Source organism: Crocodylus siamensis, chromosome 7 (assembly GCF_052110815.1).
Source record: "Crocodylus siamensis isolate JL-2025a chromosome 7, ASM5211081v1, whole genome shotgun sequence".
Taxonomy (NCBI): Eukaryota; Metazoa; Chordata; order Crocodylia; family Crocodylidae; genus Crocodylus; species Crocodylus siamensis.
In genome coordinates this window covers 97,756,110-97,772,642 of record NC_143401.1, presented here as the reverse complement: position 1 = coordinate 97,772,642, position 16,533 = coordinate 97,756,110, and the positions used below count along the sequence as shown (strand labels likewise).

Here is a 16,533-nt window from a genome sequence, read left to right as displayed (position 1 = left end):
CAGAGCCAAGTGCAGGAGGTGCCAGGGAGCAGGTCCTGGAGGCTTTCCATGCATTAATCAGAGCGGCCAACATCCTTCTGCTTGGAGAAGCGGGCACTGCCGAGGGCGAGCGCGGCTCTCGCGCCAACTCCTGCCCACCAGCCGCAAGCCTCCGGGCCCGATTCCCTCCGCAGGCAAGCCAGCCACCCCCAGGCGCACCGGGACCGCCACCTCGCAGCCACGTCTCTGGGAAGGTAATCGGCAAGCCAAGCCAAACCACGCCAGAAGAAAGCAGCCTCCACTCCCGATTCATTAATAAATCCTCAAGAAGTCCAACTACCTCATTTTGTGGCGCGACCATGCTCTCTCCACTAGATAAATTATTTACTGGGAAAAGAAAATTAGGGTGTCCGGGGGGAAAAGCGAGCGAGAGCCAGGGAGCTTGTGGAAAGAGGAGTGGCAGCAAGATTGCACTTCCAGCGCTCGCAGGCATCCTCTCCTCGCCTGCTAAAAAGGTTTCGTCGGGAGCCCTGCTCACCACAAGAAACAGATGGAGACTCAAACCGCAATCCCTCAACCAGCCTTCATTTCCCTTCCACGCTTCGTTCCCTCCCTGGTTTGCTTTATTCTTGGCAATCCCAATTTGACGATATCACCGGCAGCTCCTGTGACCATACGAAAAGCATGTTTGGAAACAATACAATTTCGAATCCTTCTTTTTTTTTTTTTTTTTTAAGTTTTCACAACAAAATTTATTAGAAGAATAGTGGTTTTGAAAAGTCTAGCATCCAGTGAAAACTACCATACACAACATTACAGCCGGGAATGTGTTTCCAAAATGACATGGTCAAATAATACAATGGAGCCATTAAATCTTACACATGCACAACAAGAGAATTAGCGCTTTTGACATACAATGCAAAAAAATAAAAATAAATGGACCACATGAATTAAAAATTTAAAAGTACTTATCACATACATTAAGACACAGCTTATTTAGTCCAGTCAAAAAATCAGAACTGCGTTAAAAAAAAATTAATGTAGTGCAATCAAACCAAAAACCTTAATTTGTGATCATAAGTGCTCTACTACATAAAACGTTGATCATAGCAAGGAACAAAAAAAGTTCAAATCACACAGTACAAAAAAATCTGTAAATAAATATAAACTACAGTACAAGAGAAATATTAAATTATACAATTCCGTCAAACTGTAAACAGTATATTGAAATGAGGTCCATAAGAGTAAAGGGGGTTCCTGTTTTTTTTTTTTCTTTTCCCATGACACTTGAACTTCTAGAGGTCAGAGAGAAATGCCATTTTCCATACTCTTCAGAGACTATGGGCTATATAAATAAAGCGAGGACTCTTTTCAGCTGTAAAGCATCAGATAATACAGCAGAGGTGTCGCGGCAGGTTTTATTTCGGCGGTTCACCTCCCGGCAGCGCAGCAGGCAGGCAGGCCCAGCGCTACGGACGCGAGACCCCTGCGTCTTCCCGAGCACGTGGGAGCGATCCCACAGACCGCCGCGCCACCTCGCACCTCTGCTGATTAGCCGACGGGTTTACACGCTGGTCGCACGGACACCAACTTTGGCAGAAGGTCTACTAATAAACTCAAAGCACGCCCGGCCCATTGGTTTCCATCACAGTGGCCAGTGCACAGAATTCTCTAAAGACATTGCATAACTAGAATGTGGAGGTCAGACACCCAAGGACCAGTGCTTGAATTTAGTAGTAGCGAGGGGGAAAGAAGCAAGAGCCACGTTAAGGAACTGCCTCCGGACAGCGAGCAGAAGCAGTCGGGAATGTATTTCGGTTTAGCTGCGCTGGCTAGTAGTGGCATTTGAAAATATATACGTTTACAATTACATCTATGATATATATGTATATAATATAATACATATTATATAATATATATAGAGTTTTCTTACAATACAATACTAACAGGAACCCCCATACGATCTGCTCAGTAGTAATAACTGAATATACAGAATGCCACTATAAGTGTCTGAGGCACTGTGTGCTGGAGAGTAATATGCAGCTTTAAAATCCGTTTGGCTGAGTTATACCTGGATACCTGAACTGAGTTTTAAAGTTGACATTCATCAAGGATGTGCTATCAGCACGTCAAAAGAAAAGCAAAACAAAATACAAGTCACTGCTAGGTTTAAGAATAGAGTACAAGTACCTGAATTGAGTGAGGATAGTGTGTAAACTGTCCCTGAGGGTTTTTAAACAGTGTGTGTACAAGTTGGATTCCTAAGAACATTAGTTCAACTTACATTGCGGACTGATAAAATACCAACGCCTGACGATTGAACGAGTGGAGGTTAGAAAGAGTTATGAGCAAACACTCAAAACATATTTTATACATTTTTAAAGCAGCAGTAAGCTGCTGTAAGCATACATCCCATCCGGACAAGCAACACCTGGGACTCAGATAAAGGTTTCTATTTGCAAAAAGCCCATCATATATCAATAAGTAAAGAATATTCACCTGCTAAATTAGAATGCACCTAGTTACAGACTAGCAATTCAAGATTAGGTTTTTTAATCAAATACTTTGCTATACTTTGCTATTACATACTAAAATTCCTTAAGCTCACTAATGCTGGTATTCTAATCTAGTTAGGTTTTTTTTTTCTTTTAATGTTCCCCCTTCGGTTAAGAAATATACCGTTCCGCAACTTAAACATTAAGATCCATTTTCAGTCCTCTGATGTAAAAAGCATGTCAGTGAGTTTATATTAAAAATTTACATGGTAAAAAGGCTTGAATTTCAGCCAAATACTGCTCATTCCCTGAAGGCATAAGGGAGAAAGAATCCCTACCCATTTTCCTAGTGATATATTTGTCAAAATGAACACTAAACAATGGCCTAAAATGATGTTTCATTTTGGGGAACTTCCCTCCTCCCGCCCCACCATCCCCGATTCCAAATTTCAAGCCCTGAAATGGTCTTTCAAAATGTTTCCTTCAAACATCAGGCATCTGCACACCCGCTGCCTGAACGTTATAAAATATTGTAGTCTTCTTTACAAGACAGATTCATCTCTCAAGAGAACTTGTGATCTGACCAGAAAAGTGGTTAATAATGATCTCAGACTGTAACACTTGCAGTATCCAAGACTCTGAAGACCAGATAAATTAAGACTCTAGTGCTCTTAACAGAAAAAGTGCTAAAATTCTCCCTTTTCTGGTAATTTACCGGTCAGCCGCGCTTTGATGGCGACAGGCAAGTTGACTGCACACGCTCTCGCGTGCATAGAAATAATCTTCAAAAATCTTTGAGAAATGTAGCACCGATTATTTGATAGAGCGATTAAGAGCTGTAGCAGTTGTGATGTCTTTCTTTTTGGGGGTGGAAAAAAGAGACACTTGGTCAGATTTGATTTGGCTAGCGACCACTAAAATTCTCTTCCGATGTATCTGCCCATGTCCCTGCTCAAGCTCCCATCACACCTGCCGAGACCAAAGTATTTGCAAAGATAATTACTTAGAGCCTTGCAAAATTCCATCGCTTGTTCATTAGGGACAAGTGAGGCATGTTTTTTAAAAGACAATGAAATATTCCGGGCAAAATTTGTAAAAGTCCTTCGCCACTGCAATAAGGGTGAGAAACCAGAGCTTGCGACTGGGCTCATAAAGTTTCATGAGGATTATATAAGGCTATCTTAAACTGAAGGTTTCCAGGAGATTACCTGAGTACGGGTGTAATTTTGCAGGACACGAAATCCATGACTGCTGTAATACTGGTATACAAGTCTTGCCCTAGTCAAATCCAAGGATCCGTGAGCGAGGTGAGCGGTGGGATGTGTACATGCGACTGCTCATGGGGCTTTTTTGGTATATGTGGAGTGTACCTGTGGATCGGGTTTTTTTGAGTCGATAACATCTCTGTTTAGTGATCGAGATATGATGAAATGTGTATATATTACATACTTAAGAAAGAGTAAATCTAGTGATTATAATATTTGCTACATCCAAAAGAACCACAACTAACTAGCAGTGCATACTTTCAGGTTTCTGCAGGATCTAATTTAGAGTTCTGAATACGCTTCAAAAGGACCTGAAAACCTTGACAGGAGCAAAACCCATCCCAGAAAGGGAATCCTGTGGATTTAGCTTGTGTGCTCCTATCGATCGACAGGATATCAACTGGCCCGCATCTCATCGCTGAAGCTTCTCTGTGGGGAAAACCAAGATACTCCCAACCCTCACCAAAGCGTAGGGAACACAACCCTCCCTGTGCTACCATCCTGTTTTGGCAGAGAGTTTAAGACAAAAATCACCATGACAAATAAAGCTTTCTGTACAGCATAAAAAAATTCTCCTTCATCAGGTCTGGAGCTGGAGCATGCCTCCCGAGGATGAAGAGTCCCAATCCCGTCTTCATTAGAACAAAAACTCTCCATTTTATGAATCAGAGCAGCACTGCTCTGGGCCTAGGCAAGGGAACTGCACAGCATTTCCCTTCGCTCCAGGAACACATTCAACAATCTCCCCACTCCCCAACCCCCTGAAAGCTCAAGGACAGCCTAGAAGAGAGACTAAAACCTAAGCTGACTGAACAGACGCAGCTGGGAACGCTCATTCGTTCCACCTGTCACTGGCATGACGATCCTGTCCAGCAAGCACAACGCTGTTTGATCTGAGCCGAGCTCTGCCGTTCAGTAAGCCCCAAGCCTAGCGCATGATTTTCCCAGGTAGCTTCGCAAAACCCTAACCAACTACTGCGGGCAGGCAACACACTTTCCAGCGTCTCCATGAAGGAAATGCACTGACTCTTGCAACTGTGGGTCTGCCACAAATGGCACAACTCGTCTTCCGTCTGGCCCCAACCGATCTGAATGGCCACACGTGGCTGCCTCTTGTGTGACAGGAACGTCCTCGCAGCAGCTTGGGCAAGAACCACAAAGAAAAACTCCTGATACCAGACCGGAGAGGCTGAACGCATTACCGAGCGAGAGGCAACAAGTGTGGCCTTTTGTGAAACCCATTTCAGGAAAATTTAGGGTAGGAACGCCTCTGGGGAACACCCGACAGAAACCATCCAGCCCAAATGCTTCCTGCCTCTGCAACACCCAGCTGGAGCATGTGACCCTTTCCGGCTGTGCTCAAGTGCTATGGTCAAGGTAAGGATGCTTATTACAACGTAGTGGGATGAGGATCCAGCCGGCTGAAAGCAAGGTAACAATGGCCACGAACTTGCTGGGGCTCTAACAAAGCACTCTCACTTTTTACAGGTCCAAATAAAATCCGTCACACTTCACACGTGTTGAACTGTACGACAATCAACTCCACATCAGGACCCCGACCGCACAACGCCCAACTCATCTTCATTGATATGCTGCAGCAAAGATTGACCAAGCGACATCTAAACTTCGGCACGATATGCAACTTGATTCTTCAAACTTTATACACACAAAATAAGAAAATCACTTTTCTAGGCTGGGAGCCAGGGAGAGGAATTCTCCTTTGTGATACCTGGACTGAAATACCCAGAGACTGCCACAAGTGTTTGATTCACAGTTTCTTGGTGTCAGCCTTTTCCGACAACATCAACGGAGCACACAACAATACTGCTGAATCCAATGACCACAGCTGATGGGCACCCTCAGGAAGGAGTGAAAACGAGCACCTGGGAACGCCGGATGGGCCGCCTCCTCCCGACTCGCCGAGTCTGCACGGGGTGCTGCGACTTGCCTGTGTTCGACCATCAGCCTGCTCCCGAGAGCAGGAAGAGGGACGAGGTTTCAACCCTGTCTCCTGTCCAACGGGCCCAAGTAACACGTGTCCACTTACCGGGAATAACTTGAGAAACAAGGCTTTTGTTACACAGACGGCTGCGAGCCACAACCTTCCCACAGCAGCATACGCTCAACTGCGGGGTCTGGCCAAGCAAACTGCCACTCAGCAGAAAATTAAGCATGCTAATGGACAAACATTACTTCCAATTATCTATTCAAAAGGATCCCAAATACTACGCATACAGCTATACTGAAAGCGCCTGTAAAGAATGTGTCATGAAAAAAAGAAATCAAACATCAGTAATCACTGCAGCACCTGGAGTGATACCAGTCATGGGATGAATCACCATGGAGAAAATACGTTAGATGGACTTTGAAACAAAGATTTAACATTAAAAGGTGCACCTGAATATTACAGACTAAATTTACAAACCCTACAATAAGGTAAAATATATATCTTTCGAATATTCAGCAGCTTTTTTTTTTTTTAACTTGTTTTTATTTTTTTGAGAGGCTCATGAAATTTTAAAAAGGGACCACTAACGAATCTCAACCATGCTTCACAAAACAATAATGGCTATTTTATATTGCAGTTACCAACGTAATGCAATTAGTGCTTAAAAAATAATCTACACTTTTTTTTCTCTCTTTTTTTTTCTTTTTAAACAGAGACCTTTGGAGGAAATATGGTTGTTCAAAAGCTTCTTCGGAAAGAAAGATTACCTGAATATTAAGTTCTCACAGATCTCAAGTGTTAACGTTTAAAAGCTTTGCAGACATGAGTATTACAATCTTCAGGTCTCAGGACGTTTATCTGAGAAAGTTAAGCGTTTGGTTTGTTTTTTTAAATTCACTTTCTAACCAAAGCAAATAATAAAAAGAGTACTCAACTTTTCACTGTCTATTTACAAGCCTTAGCCTACAGTCGGAAATGACACAAGACAAGTTCTCTTTTTGAACTGCAGCATTCAAGGGTAGGCACACCATTCTTCTGCTGCACGATTGTCATCCACTTAACCATACACGTACAAAATAGTCACGTTAGTAAAATGATCACTCCACCGTACACTATAAGGACAAGTTTTATAAAACTTAACTCATACCTCACTTAAATAAAGACAACTGCCAAAAGGTTAAACCTCTCTGAACAGCGTTATGCAAGTGTTGCACTTCTAGCTTGCAGCAAAACCTACTGCCCTCACCTTCAACCGCCGATGAACCCACCACGCATTTCACTGCACCTTTATTGCAATCCCCAGTGACACTGGAACACACTGCAGAGTCTATCTATTGAACAGAAAACTGCTTTACATGCTGCCGTGACAGCTAGAGAGCTAAGAGGAACCAGGCTTTTGAGTGTTGAAATACAGTAAGTAAAGAAAAACACAGCATTCTTAGGCCAAGAGCCCAGTCCTTCTCAAGAATGAGCAGTGCATATTTAAAATGACAGCAATGGTGTGCCTAACCTCTGAACAGAATAGGTTGCTGGAAAAGATAGATAGATAGATAGATAGATATCTAAAACAAAAAGGCTAATTGAATTAACCACTCCAGAATTTATTCAGCAGCCCTGGGGCTATCTACGTCGTCCTCCCGTGAACTTTGAGCATCCACTTCCAATCACCAACAGCGCTTAATGCTCTCACACACACAAATCCCAACGCTTCTTTTGGTTGTGCAACTAGGACAATGGCAGTCCTATAAACCTTTTGCACAGATTGAAATTAAGAGCAAATCTTTTCTACCTGAAGAACCAGCCATTCTGATTTGGTCAAACTGTAATAAGTCCAGTAAGCTGTATCGAGCTATTGACCACTCCCGCAGAAAGCATCAAAGACCAAAGTTCTGTACAAAACTTATCCTGGGTCTAGAGAAGGATGAAAATATCACTGTCGTGGAAAAGAGTGGATTTGTGGTGTACGAGTGCTTAGATGATGTTTATCTGCTTAGGCTAGTGTGTTGCACTAAACCACTATTAAACCAACAGTAGGTGAAACAAAAGAAACCTCAAAAAAACAAAAAGAATAGATATGCAGGATATACAAGAGTATTTCCTGCTACTGGCAACTGTAGTATTTAAAAAGGAAACACCCACTGGGTGTTCGACCCTGACAGTGTTACAGCTAGATATGATGTGGAGCCCAAATCCGGTCAGGCTACCTGCGTGTTTTATTTCTTCCCTGAACATTAACACAGCTCCTTCATTAGCATGGATATTTGGGCAGACTATTGAGGTTGTCATGTTTATGAAATCACGGGTTTGTTGTTTTGTTTTTTTTGTGGTTTTTTGTTTTTTGCAAGATCACAGTAATTTGTTACACGTACCCCCCTCTCCCCGATTAGAGTTGCTTAAACTAGTTGTTGGAACCACACCGTTTAGTAAACTCTGAATCATGCCTGTAAAAAGTGTATAGGTTGCAAAGAACCACAGTTTTGTTAAAATGAGGCATACCCTAATACATCATTTAGTGTACCCTGACCACTCCTGACCACGAGGAGCTCGTCTTCCGTGAGATAAGGCTACATCCTCAAACAGGTGAGTCTAAATCTCACCCTTAGAAAGTATCAAACAAAATTACAGTGAAGGTAGTGTTACTACGTCATTAACCAAAGTATTTCTGAAGGTAGTGTATGTAGTTTCCCCTCCCCGCCCCTCCGGGTGAGCACTAAGCAGATTGCTAATGGTACATAAATTGAATTTAGAAAGAAAATGGCAGAAAGCCTAATTAGACCCGATTGATTACCTATCTAATAACCAATCTCCAAGTTCAAGAGCTCTGCCATTCCTCAAAGAGCTTGATTTACCTTAATCCTTCAATCAACTCGATGAAAGAAAGAAGAAAAAAAAATGTTTCTGGAGAATGTGAGGCATTCTGAATTACAAAACGACAGTCTGATTCTCATTCAAAAAAGCCTGGTATAAGAGTGAATCAGTTTAACGAAGTGGACTTGCTTTTTGAAAGGCAAACATGGAAAAAAGAATTCAAACAACAAAAGAACAGGCAGGCTCTACAGGTAAGGAGTCCACTTCCACGTGTCTGCGCTCTTTAGTGAGGTAACTCAATTCTCTAAAACAGTAGAGAAACATGCAAAGGCAAAAAAGGGGGAAAGAAAAAAAGAAAAAGAAAGAGAAACGGTGGGGGCAGATTCTGAGCCATACCAGGCTAGAAAATTTACAAATATGCGACATTCAGAGCACACCTTTCACCTGTGACCACACAAATCTATGCTAGGCGGCAGAGAGGAATGAGGTGCACTCGGCGGTGGTTGAACAATGCAGTAGTGCTCACCCAGTTTGTAAAGTAATTGGCACTCTACAGCCTCCCTACTCATCTTTTGATTCATTTGCACTTTGTGCTGCTTCTCCCTGGGGATCTAATTCAATCTTTACCGAAACCTCCTGCCCCTCCGACCTCATTAATTTCATTTTTTTCTTTGGAGGGTTTTTCAAAGTGCCCAGCCTCTCTTTAACTTTGTACTCCAGTGTACTGTGGGGAATCCCATAAATACTCTGAGCTTTCGAAACGCTCATTTTCCCGCTCATAACCACAGAGATTGCTTCCTCCAGGATCTCGCTGTTGTACTGTCTGTATCTCCCTCTTTTCTTCCTAGGTTGCTTGGAGCCAGGATCTCCCTCTTGATCGGAGGTGGGATATGGCTGTCCAGAGGTAGACTGCTCAGCATCTGAGCCCCAGGAATCTGGTCCAGCTTCCAGCAAATTTCTCCTGTTTTGCTTCGGAAGAATAGCCCTTAACTTTTTACTAAGCGCGCTCTCCGTTTGTGAACCCATTACCAAAGAGCTATAGCTGTACTGGTCGCCAGTGCGGGACTCCCATGAAAGGTCCATGCCTCGAACTTGTGGTATCTTTAAATCCACAGGAGATGAATGGCTCATGTCCTTTTTCCCATCCTGTTTAGTTTGAAGTGCCATTTTTTGAAAGGCAGAGTTTTCTGTAAGAAAAGGAAGGTCACTGATGTTGCTGAGTGCACCATTTCCCCTGAATTTCATGCGGCTGAAATTGAATTCGTAGTGTGGTTTTGCCCAAGAAGCCTCCCTGGATAATATTAAGTGCTGTCCATGATTCTGCAGTCCAGATGGCCCATGGCCGGCAGCGGTAGAAAACTGGTTTCTGCTCAGCAGCTCTTCGCTAATCTGCAGTGATCGAGCCAGCGGCACTTTAAGAGCTGTGGAGTGGCTATAACCTTCCCTGGTGCCATCCTGCAAGCTTCTTGGAGGTACCCCATCACCACTCCGGTGTCCCTCTGGATGGTGCTGGCTGGGTCTCCCAGGTCGCCTAATTGGATGGAAGGAAACTGATGTGAGCAGAACTTGCACAGGTAGGGAGGGATGGGTGAGAGGGCCACTCCTTTATTAGAAGGCCTTGCTTGGGTAACATCACTTTTTGTATTTATTTTTTGTCTCTAATTATTTTAGATTTTTTTATTTTTTTATTTTTTTTTAAGTCTCAGCATCAGTCAGTTTAAAAAAAACAAACAAAAAAACCTTGTTCGCAAAAAAAAGAGAAGCTTTTTGGGCAAAGAAAAAGGAAACCTTGTGGCTGGTCTCTGGTTGGGTTCACAAATTCTTGGAGCAGAAAAGGCTTCGCGCAAGCGCCTGAAAATAGCACCTTAATTATAAATTACAAAGTAATAGTCAGTCTCCATAGATCTATACATGACTGTGTTACTAGTGTGACGTTACCACTAAACAAGCACAGTAATAAAAGAGTAAGCCAAGTGATACACAATGCGACATGATCGACACAAACGGGACTGCCGCTTGCAGCACGTACCCCCGGGGCGGGGGGGACCTGGGCCTTTGGTTGGATACACCACATGCAAAAGTTGCTGCCCAGGACCAAAAGGCTTAACGGGACTCAAAGGCGTGTACGCGTTGTACACTCAGCGTACGACCTGGGATGCGGCAGATCACACAAAGACACGCTGCCATGCACTAACCTGAACTTACCCCACTTCTTCCTTTTAAATACAACTAATCGCAGACACGCGCATCCCTGAGTCTGTTTGATATACACCGAGGCTAAAAGAAACGGTTCCTTCTTACCTCCAGAACCGTTATTCAGGTTCCAACTCTACAAAGTTTAGTCCATATCCAGGGTTAGTAACAGGAAAAATCAGTGGGTTTTTCATCTTTAAAAGTACTTGTTTGTGTTCCACACGCCTTGCTTTCAAAGGGTGTTCTCACAGCAAGGAAACACTCATTTTTTAAAATATTTTGCTTATTACGGCTATTTTTAGTCATCTAAATATGCCACCAATCAGAAGCAAAGCAGGCTAAAGGATCAAAACCCTCAGTTCTTTCCACGTTCCAGACACGCAGTCATGTAAAGGAGGAGACTGGAAAGCATGTCAGAGGGAAGCAATTACATTTTGAAGCTCAGGGAGAGGATGAGGTCTGAAGCCATCCTGTTTCAGATCAGGTGAGGCTTTTCAAGGAGAGGAAAGCACCGCAGGAAAGCTACACTGCGTTTCTGGAGCGCTTACATTAGACCCTTGGCTGCTGTCTGTAGCATCTGCAGCACTCGCTAACCTCCCTCCAGAACTGGACATGGCTTAAAAGCTGTAACTGCTAACACGAGTCCACATGGATGCTGAACAAAATCCATCTGTCCCAAAGAACGGTGTGAGGCACAGCTCGCACTGCCGCTGGCTTTTCAGATCAACGCTGTGCTACAGAGCCAGTGGGGAACACGATGCACTAGGACGCTACCCCAAATGTTACCGAACCTAAGATCACATTGGCAGCTTGCAAGGGCACAGAGCGCCACCCCTAATCTGTGGCGGAGCAGACTGCGGTTGCCCTCACCTGCAACACACCTGTGCAGGCACCTCGGATGGGTCCTAGGTGTGGGGATGCGGCAATTCTGGACCCCAGTGGCTCTGACTCAGACAGAGCATCAGCTGCTGGGACCTGCGGCCTCCACATGTCCTTCCCCACCTTAACACACAAACAAGGAAGCAGACAACTGAGCCGCAGGGGCTTCTGCTGCCTTTGTAGGAAGAAAACAGAAATGGAAATAACCTTTTCTGGACTGAAATACTGAAGAACTGGTTGCGGGAGGTTTCTTTTAGAGGTGGGGGCGGGGGGTCCTGAATGCAGAGGACTGCATAAGCAAATACTTGAGATTGCAGCTTTTACTGCCTAGTAATAGGTCCTGAAATAATGCCATTGCAAATCTGGATCCAAAAATATAGTGTAGGTTAGTCAAGTCAATGGTTGCCAGTACTAAGTTTTTAGTTGTTAAAAATCCAACAACTTGCAAAAGACTTTAATGTAAAGTCAAACCCAACAATTAGCTATTTTGAGGTAAACTACCTAAAAGACTTATGACTACACTCCATTAATCAAGCCTTCTCCGCTTATAGCGAGGTCTCGAGGTAACATCTTCATCAACACACAGAGCCCCTTTACTTTCAGCCTATCCCCTCCAGTCCAAATGCCTCGTTACCATCCGAGGATAGAGAGCCAGGAGCAGCTATAATCATAAGAAATCTGGAGCCTCGAAGCAAGTTTGCTGATAGAATATTCTCTGGTACCCTGAACTAACTGTGGTAAAAATGCTGTGATTTCCTCTTTTAAACGGGCTTCATGCTATAGAGAGCTTACAATTCGACTTCCTGATATCGTATCAACTATACCTCTGATGAGCCGGAAGCTACCAGGCCTTCTGTAGCGCTGCCTCTCAAAGCCAGCATCTGCACATGCTACGCGCATCTACTCACGCTGCTAGTCACTGAGTCCAAGAAGAAAGTAAAGGGAAACCTGCTCTCAGAATAAATTGGCCAAAAGAAAAGTACTGAATGCTAACACTTTTTTTTTTTTTTGAAGTCCTGTTTTACAATCAGCTTTTATTTGGCAGGTGGGAGGAAGGTTGGGGGTGGGGAGGAGGGCAAAGGCCCAAATTAAAATGCTCATTACTCCAAAGGGTTAAACAAAGATCAGTCAGTGTGAGCTACCGGGATGCAAAAGGTACACATTTGTGCTAAATCCCCTCAAATGAATTATTCAAACACTGCTTTCCCTTACCCATTCCCTGGAGTAGTGGAGCAGCCTGGGGAATGGCTCAGGGAGGTGCTGCCGGCACAAGGGCTCTTCTTGGTGGACAGATCAAGCACTCCGTCTGTGGAGAGAAAAGGATCACTTGAGCGCAGGAAGGAGCAGGAGCAGCTGCGATTCCTCACAGGTGAAACCACCTTTGGGGACTAACTGGTACAGCTGCTTTTCTGTTCACACCCCAAAGACGTTGCGGATCAGAAGCCCAGGAAGACGACACACCAGGGGAGGTTAACAGTTCAGGACTGAGACCCAGGCAACAGCAACGCTAACCCATAGGATCAGCTACTAGATTTAGAAAAAAAACAAATCCTGAGTCTGGGCATGGAATTCATTGCTTTGAGGCCTGCTTCATTTCTGAGTCTGTGGAGGGGTGTGAATGGTGGAAATTCAGTCTCCGGTGTCAGCCAGGAACACAGGCCTCTGCCCGCCAGCTGGGAGAGCACCTGTACCACTCTCCCCCCAGCCCCCATGAAATGTCCCAGGGACTTCACTCTCCTTATCCTCCACGTCCCTGGAAGCACACAGTCACAGGGCTGGAAAGAACCTCAAGGACACCTGCACCAGTGCTACTCTGTCCTGTCTCCCCCAGGCTCCTCTTCAACCCCTCCAGTGAAGCAGACGCCACAGTTTCCCGGGGAAGACTGTCCCTCTGCCTTGCTGCTCTAGCATTAAGGAAGCTTTTCTCCAATTTCTTTTACCAAATTCTCCACATTCCCCTGTCCCTGCAATCAGCCCCCTTCTATCGCTCCACTTCACATACACACTTACTTACACCTTGGAGTTTCTGCTGGTTTCCAGACCACCCCGAGTGGAGCAGGTCATCTTGGCTTAGCAAAGCCAGGCCTCCATCCTGCCGGAAACAGCAGGACTACAGCCATCTTTAACACGAGCGGCCTTCTTTAAAAGCAGCTCGGTTCTCCGAAAGGACTGCCAGCCTGAAAAGCGAGGCTTGTGGACCAGGTGATGAGAGACTTACCAGAGCTACTTGCCCAACTACCTATAGCTCGAGTAAGCATCAACTCTTAGGTCCATGAGCAATACATGAAGAATGCAGAGATGGTCTCACATTGCTCAAACTTCTCACATGGCATATGGAAAACAAGAAAAATTAAGCTGAAACCAGCCTTGCAGGGCAGGGTGTCCCACCCCCTCCGCTTGTAAAAGCATTACAGTCCAAACACAAGTAAGCAGGGTCTTCTAGTTCTCACCCGGGCATGGCTGAAGAGACAAGTAACTCTTCAGGGCAGTGCTTGCTTCTCAGGAAAAGACACTAAGCAGCACTGACTACTAATGCTGAAGGAAGCCACATTCATCTTTCCTCTACAAGGAGGATTACCATGACGTGGGAGCCTTTGAGAGCAAGCAAGGATGCTGTCAAGTGCTCCTCTTCCTCGTCCCCAGGGGAGATGTACAAAGGTACACATTGAAATGGCACCACTGCAACAGCTCCGAGAGAGCCTGTTAAACACGTCATTAAGACCGGGTTCATGGGGGGGAGGGCCTGCCACATTCATTATTTGTCAAGTATTAATGTAAACTGTAAAGCGTAATTACATGGACTAATCACATTATTGTATAAGTAATTATGGAATTAGCAGTGTTAGAGTGTGATGACCTGAAGCAGAAAGCTTAGCAGTTGAAAGCTTGTCTAACTTTATCCCAACTATATTCTTAGTCCAATAAGAGATATCACCCCAAAAAATCCTTGTCTCTCTTATGGAATTAGCACATGCACAGACTAGGTAAGAGAGCGTTATGAGCATGGATAAAGGTTTTCCATGTCTTGTCAGGTCAAGTGCACAGGCCAAAAGCAATGAATCCAGGTCCTGAACAAGCTGTTGATACACACATGGGTTTTGAGCAAACATTTTCATCATTAAAAAGGATAGAAAACAAAAAAAGACCCTCTAAAAATCTTCGTGGGGGGAAAGACTTTGTAATGATCTGAAAAGGTCAATAATTTGCCTTAAAATTTGGTTAAAAAAATCCATGCATGGGAATGAGATTCCCGTATCAAGTCCCAACCAGGAATCCACTCCTCTTGGCTGCACGACAACCTCTAACCTCGCCGTCTTCTCAGCCCACACCTCCTGGAGGTACGGACAGGGTGTCAACACCACAACTTTCACTACAGTGGCTGCCTGTGGCATCCAGTTTAGCTTCTGAAGGAGGCAGCCGGGGACATTACTGGCATGTGTCCACGGGGCTGTTTCCATGCAGCAAATTCTTGTTAACTTCCTTACCAAAACCTCCATAAACGTACCTCCACCACCAAGGATTAAACAGAATAAGAGATGCTTGAAATACACATCATTAGTTAAACATAAAAATAGCACCAAGCTTTAAAACATAATCCTTTTTAGTAGGTGCATGCATGGAAGACAATGATTTCCCACTCAGGGGTGCAGGAGCCTTTCCTATTTCTGCTGCGATTGTTTCAGACGCCTTTTAACAACAGATTCTCACAAAGGGCAAAGGGTTAACTCTCAACTGTATATCAGCCTGTTAAAAGCCCCTCAGAATTCAACCACGCTGATGATCCCCTCTGTGCAAAACAGTTTCAGGGAAGAAAAACAACATGCTCAGCTGCCACAATGCTACTCCCTGAATCTGCTTCTTTAAAAGCAGTTGATGGAAAGCAAGGTTTTCCATTTGACACGAGCTCAGCAGCACTTTACTGCGTGCTCTGCAGAGCGTGGCAATTTTTAACGTGTGAGAAAGAAATTTCTACGAAATATACAAACAAGGAAACCATTGTGTAATTCCAGGGCTTTCTCTCTCAGCCTTTGCTGAGCAATTTGCCATCAAATAACTAGCGTTTTAAAAAACGCTGAGACAAAACACAGGCCTCAGAACCATTGTTCTGTCAGAGCAAGACAGGGCAACGTTGCCAATAAATCTCCCCAAGGATCAGATCCTGCCATAACAGCAAGCACGTAAATGCACCATGTGCATGCACCACCATACACATGTATGCGGGCGGACGGGAGCTCGCCATCTTACCAGCACGCTCACCTCCCAGCTAGTCAGGAGTGCACCCTCTTGCCCCCCACCTCTTCCCGAACTGGACACGCAGGCTTTTCTGCTCCTTCCGCCTCCCTCCCTCACTACGCCTCCTCCGTCGCTCCCTTACACGCCACGCGTTTGCCATTCTGCATTTCCTCCACACTTCCCACATCTAGCTCTCTGCTCCCGGGCGACAGCCTGGCTTCCATCGCATTGCAACCGGGTGCGCAATGCTGTGGTTGTGCTCCTACCTTGTTCGCTAGGTTCTGACTGAGACTTCCTGACAGTAAGGTCCAGAGGCGAGTCTTGGTCAGCCATGAGAAGTTTGCTGAGCACGGGGTTCTGAGCAGTTGCAGCCGTGGGAGAGGAGGCGACCAGAGATGCTTTCAGCAGGCTTTGGTTCTTTGTGCTATTGGGCTGGCTGGAGTCCTGAGTAGAGCTAGTTTTTGAGGTATATTCAGCAGCAAACTGCCGGATCATTCGCTGCATGATCTCACGGGCCACTAGGGGAATATTGGGGTCAGAGACCCTAGGACTGTCTGGAAACAGCAGAGATTGGATTTTAGGGGGGAGAAAAAAAAACTTTACAAGGAAAAAACAGCTTTCAAATCAAAACACTGGATTTCACTTTCACAAGGGTGCAAAATAAATCGAGCATTATTCTCAGGATACCTGCATGACAAACGGGTTACTATTTTTACCAGAATCCCTCGGAATG

At 44.7% G+C, this 16,533-nt stretch overlaps 1 protein-coding gene across 4 annotated transcripts in view; it reads right to left on the bottom strand.

Annotated features, from left to right (window-relative positions):
- Positions 1-720: 720 nt before the first annotated feature.
- The window catches only part of LCOR (ligand dependent nuclear receptor corepressor), a 76,667-nt gene continuing 60,854 nt past the window's right edge, over positions 721-16,533 (bottom strand). For all 4 annotated transcript variants that reach the window (XM_090056888.1, XM_090056889.1, XM_090056886.1 and 1 more), the window contains 3 exons: positions 16,067-16,354; positions 12,780-12,873; positions 721-10,026 (listed from right to left, as the gene is read on the bottom strand). In XM_090056888.1, the coding sequence (XP_089913014.1) occupies positions 9,057-10,026; positions 12,780-12,873; positions 16,067-16,304 (1,302 nt within the window). In that variant the 5' untranslated portion in view covers positions 16,305-16,354 and the 3' untranslated portion in view covers positions 721-9,056. The remainder of the gene's footprint in view (positions 10,027-12,779; positions 12,874-16,066; positions 16,355-16,533) is intronic.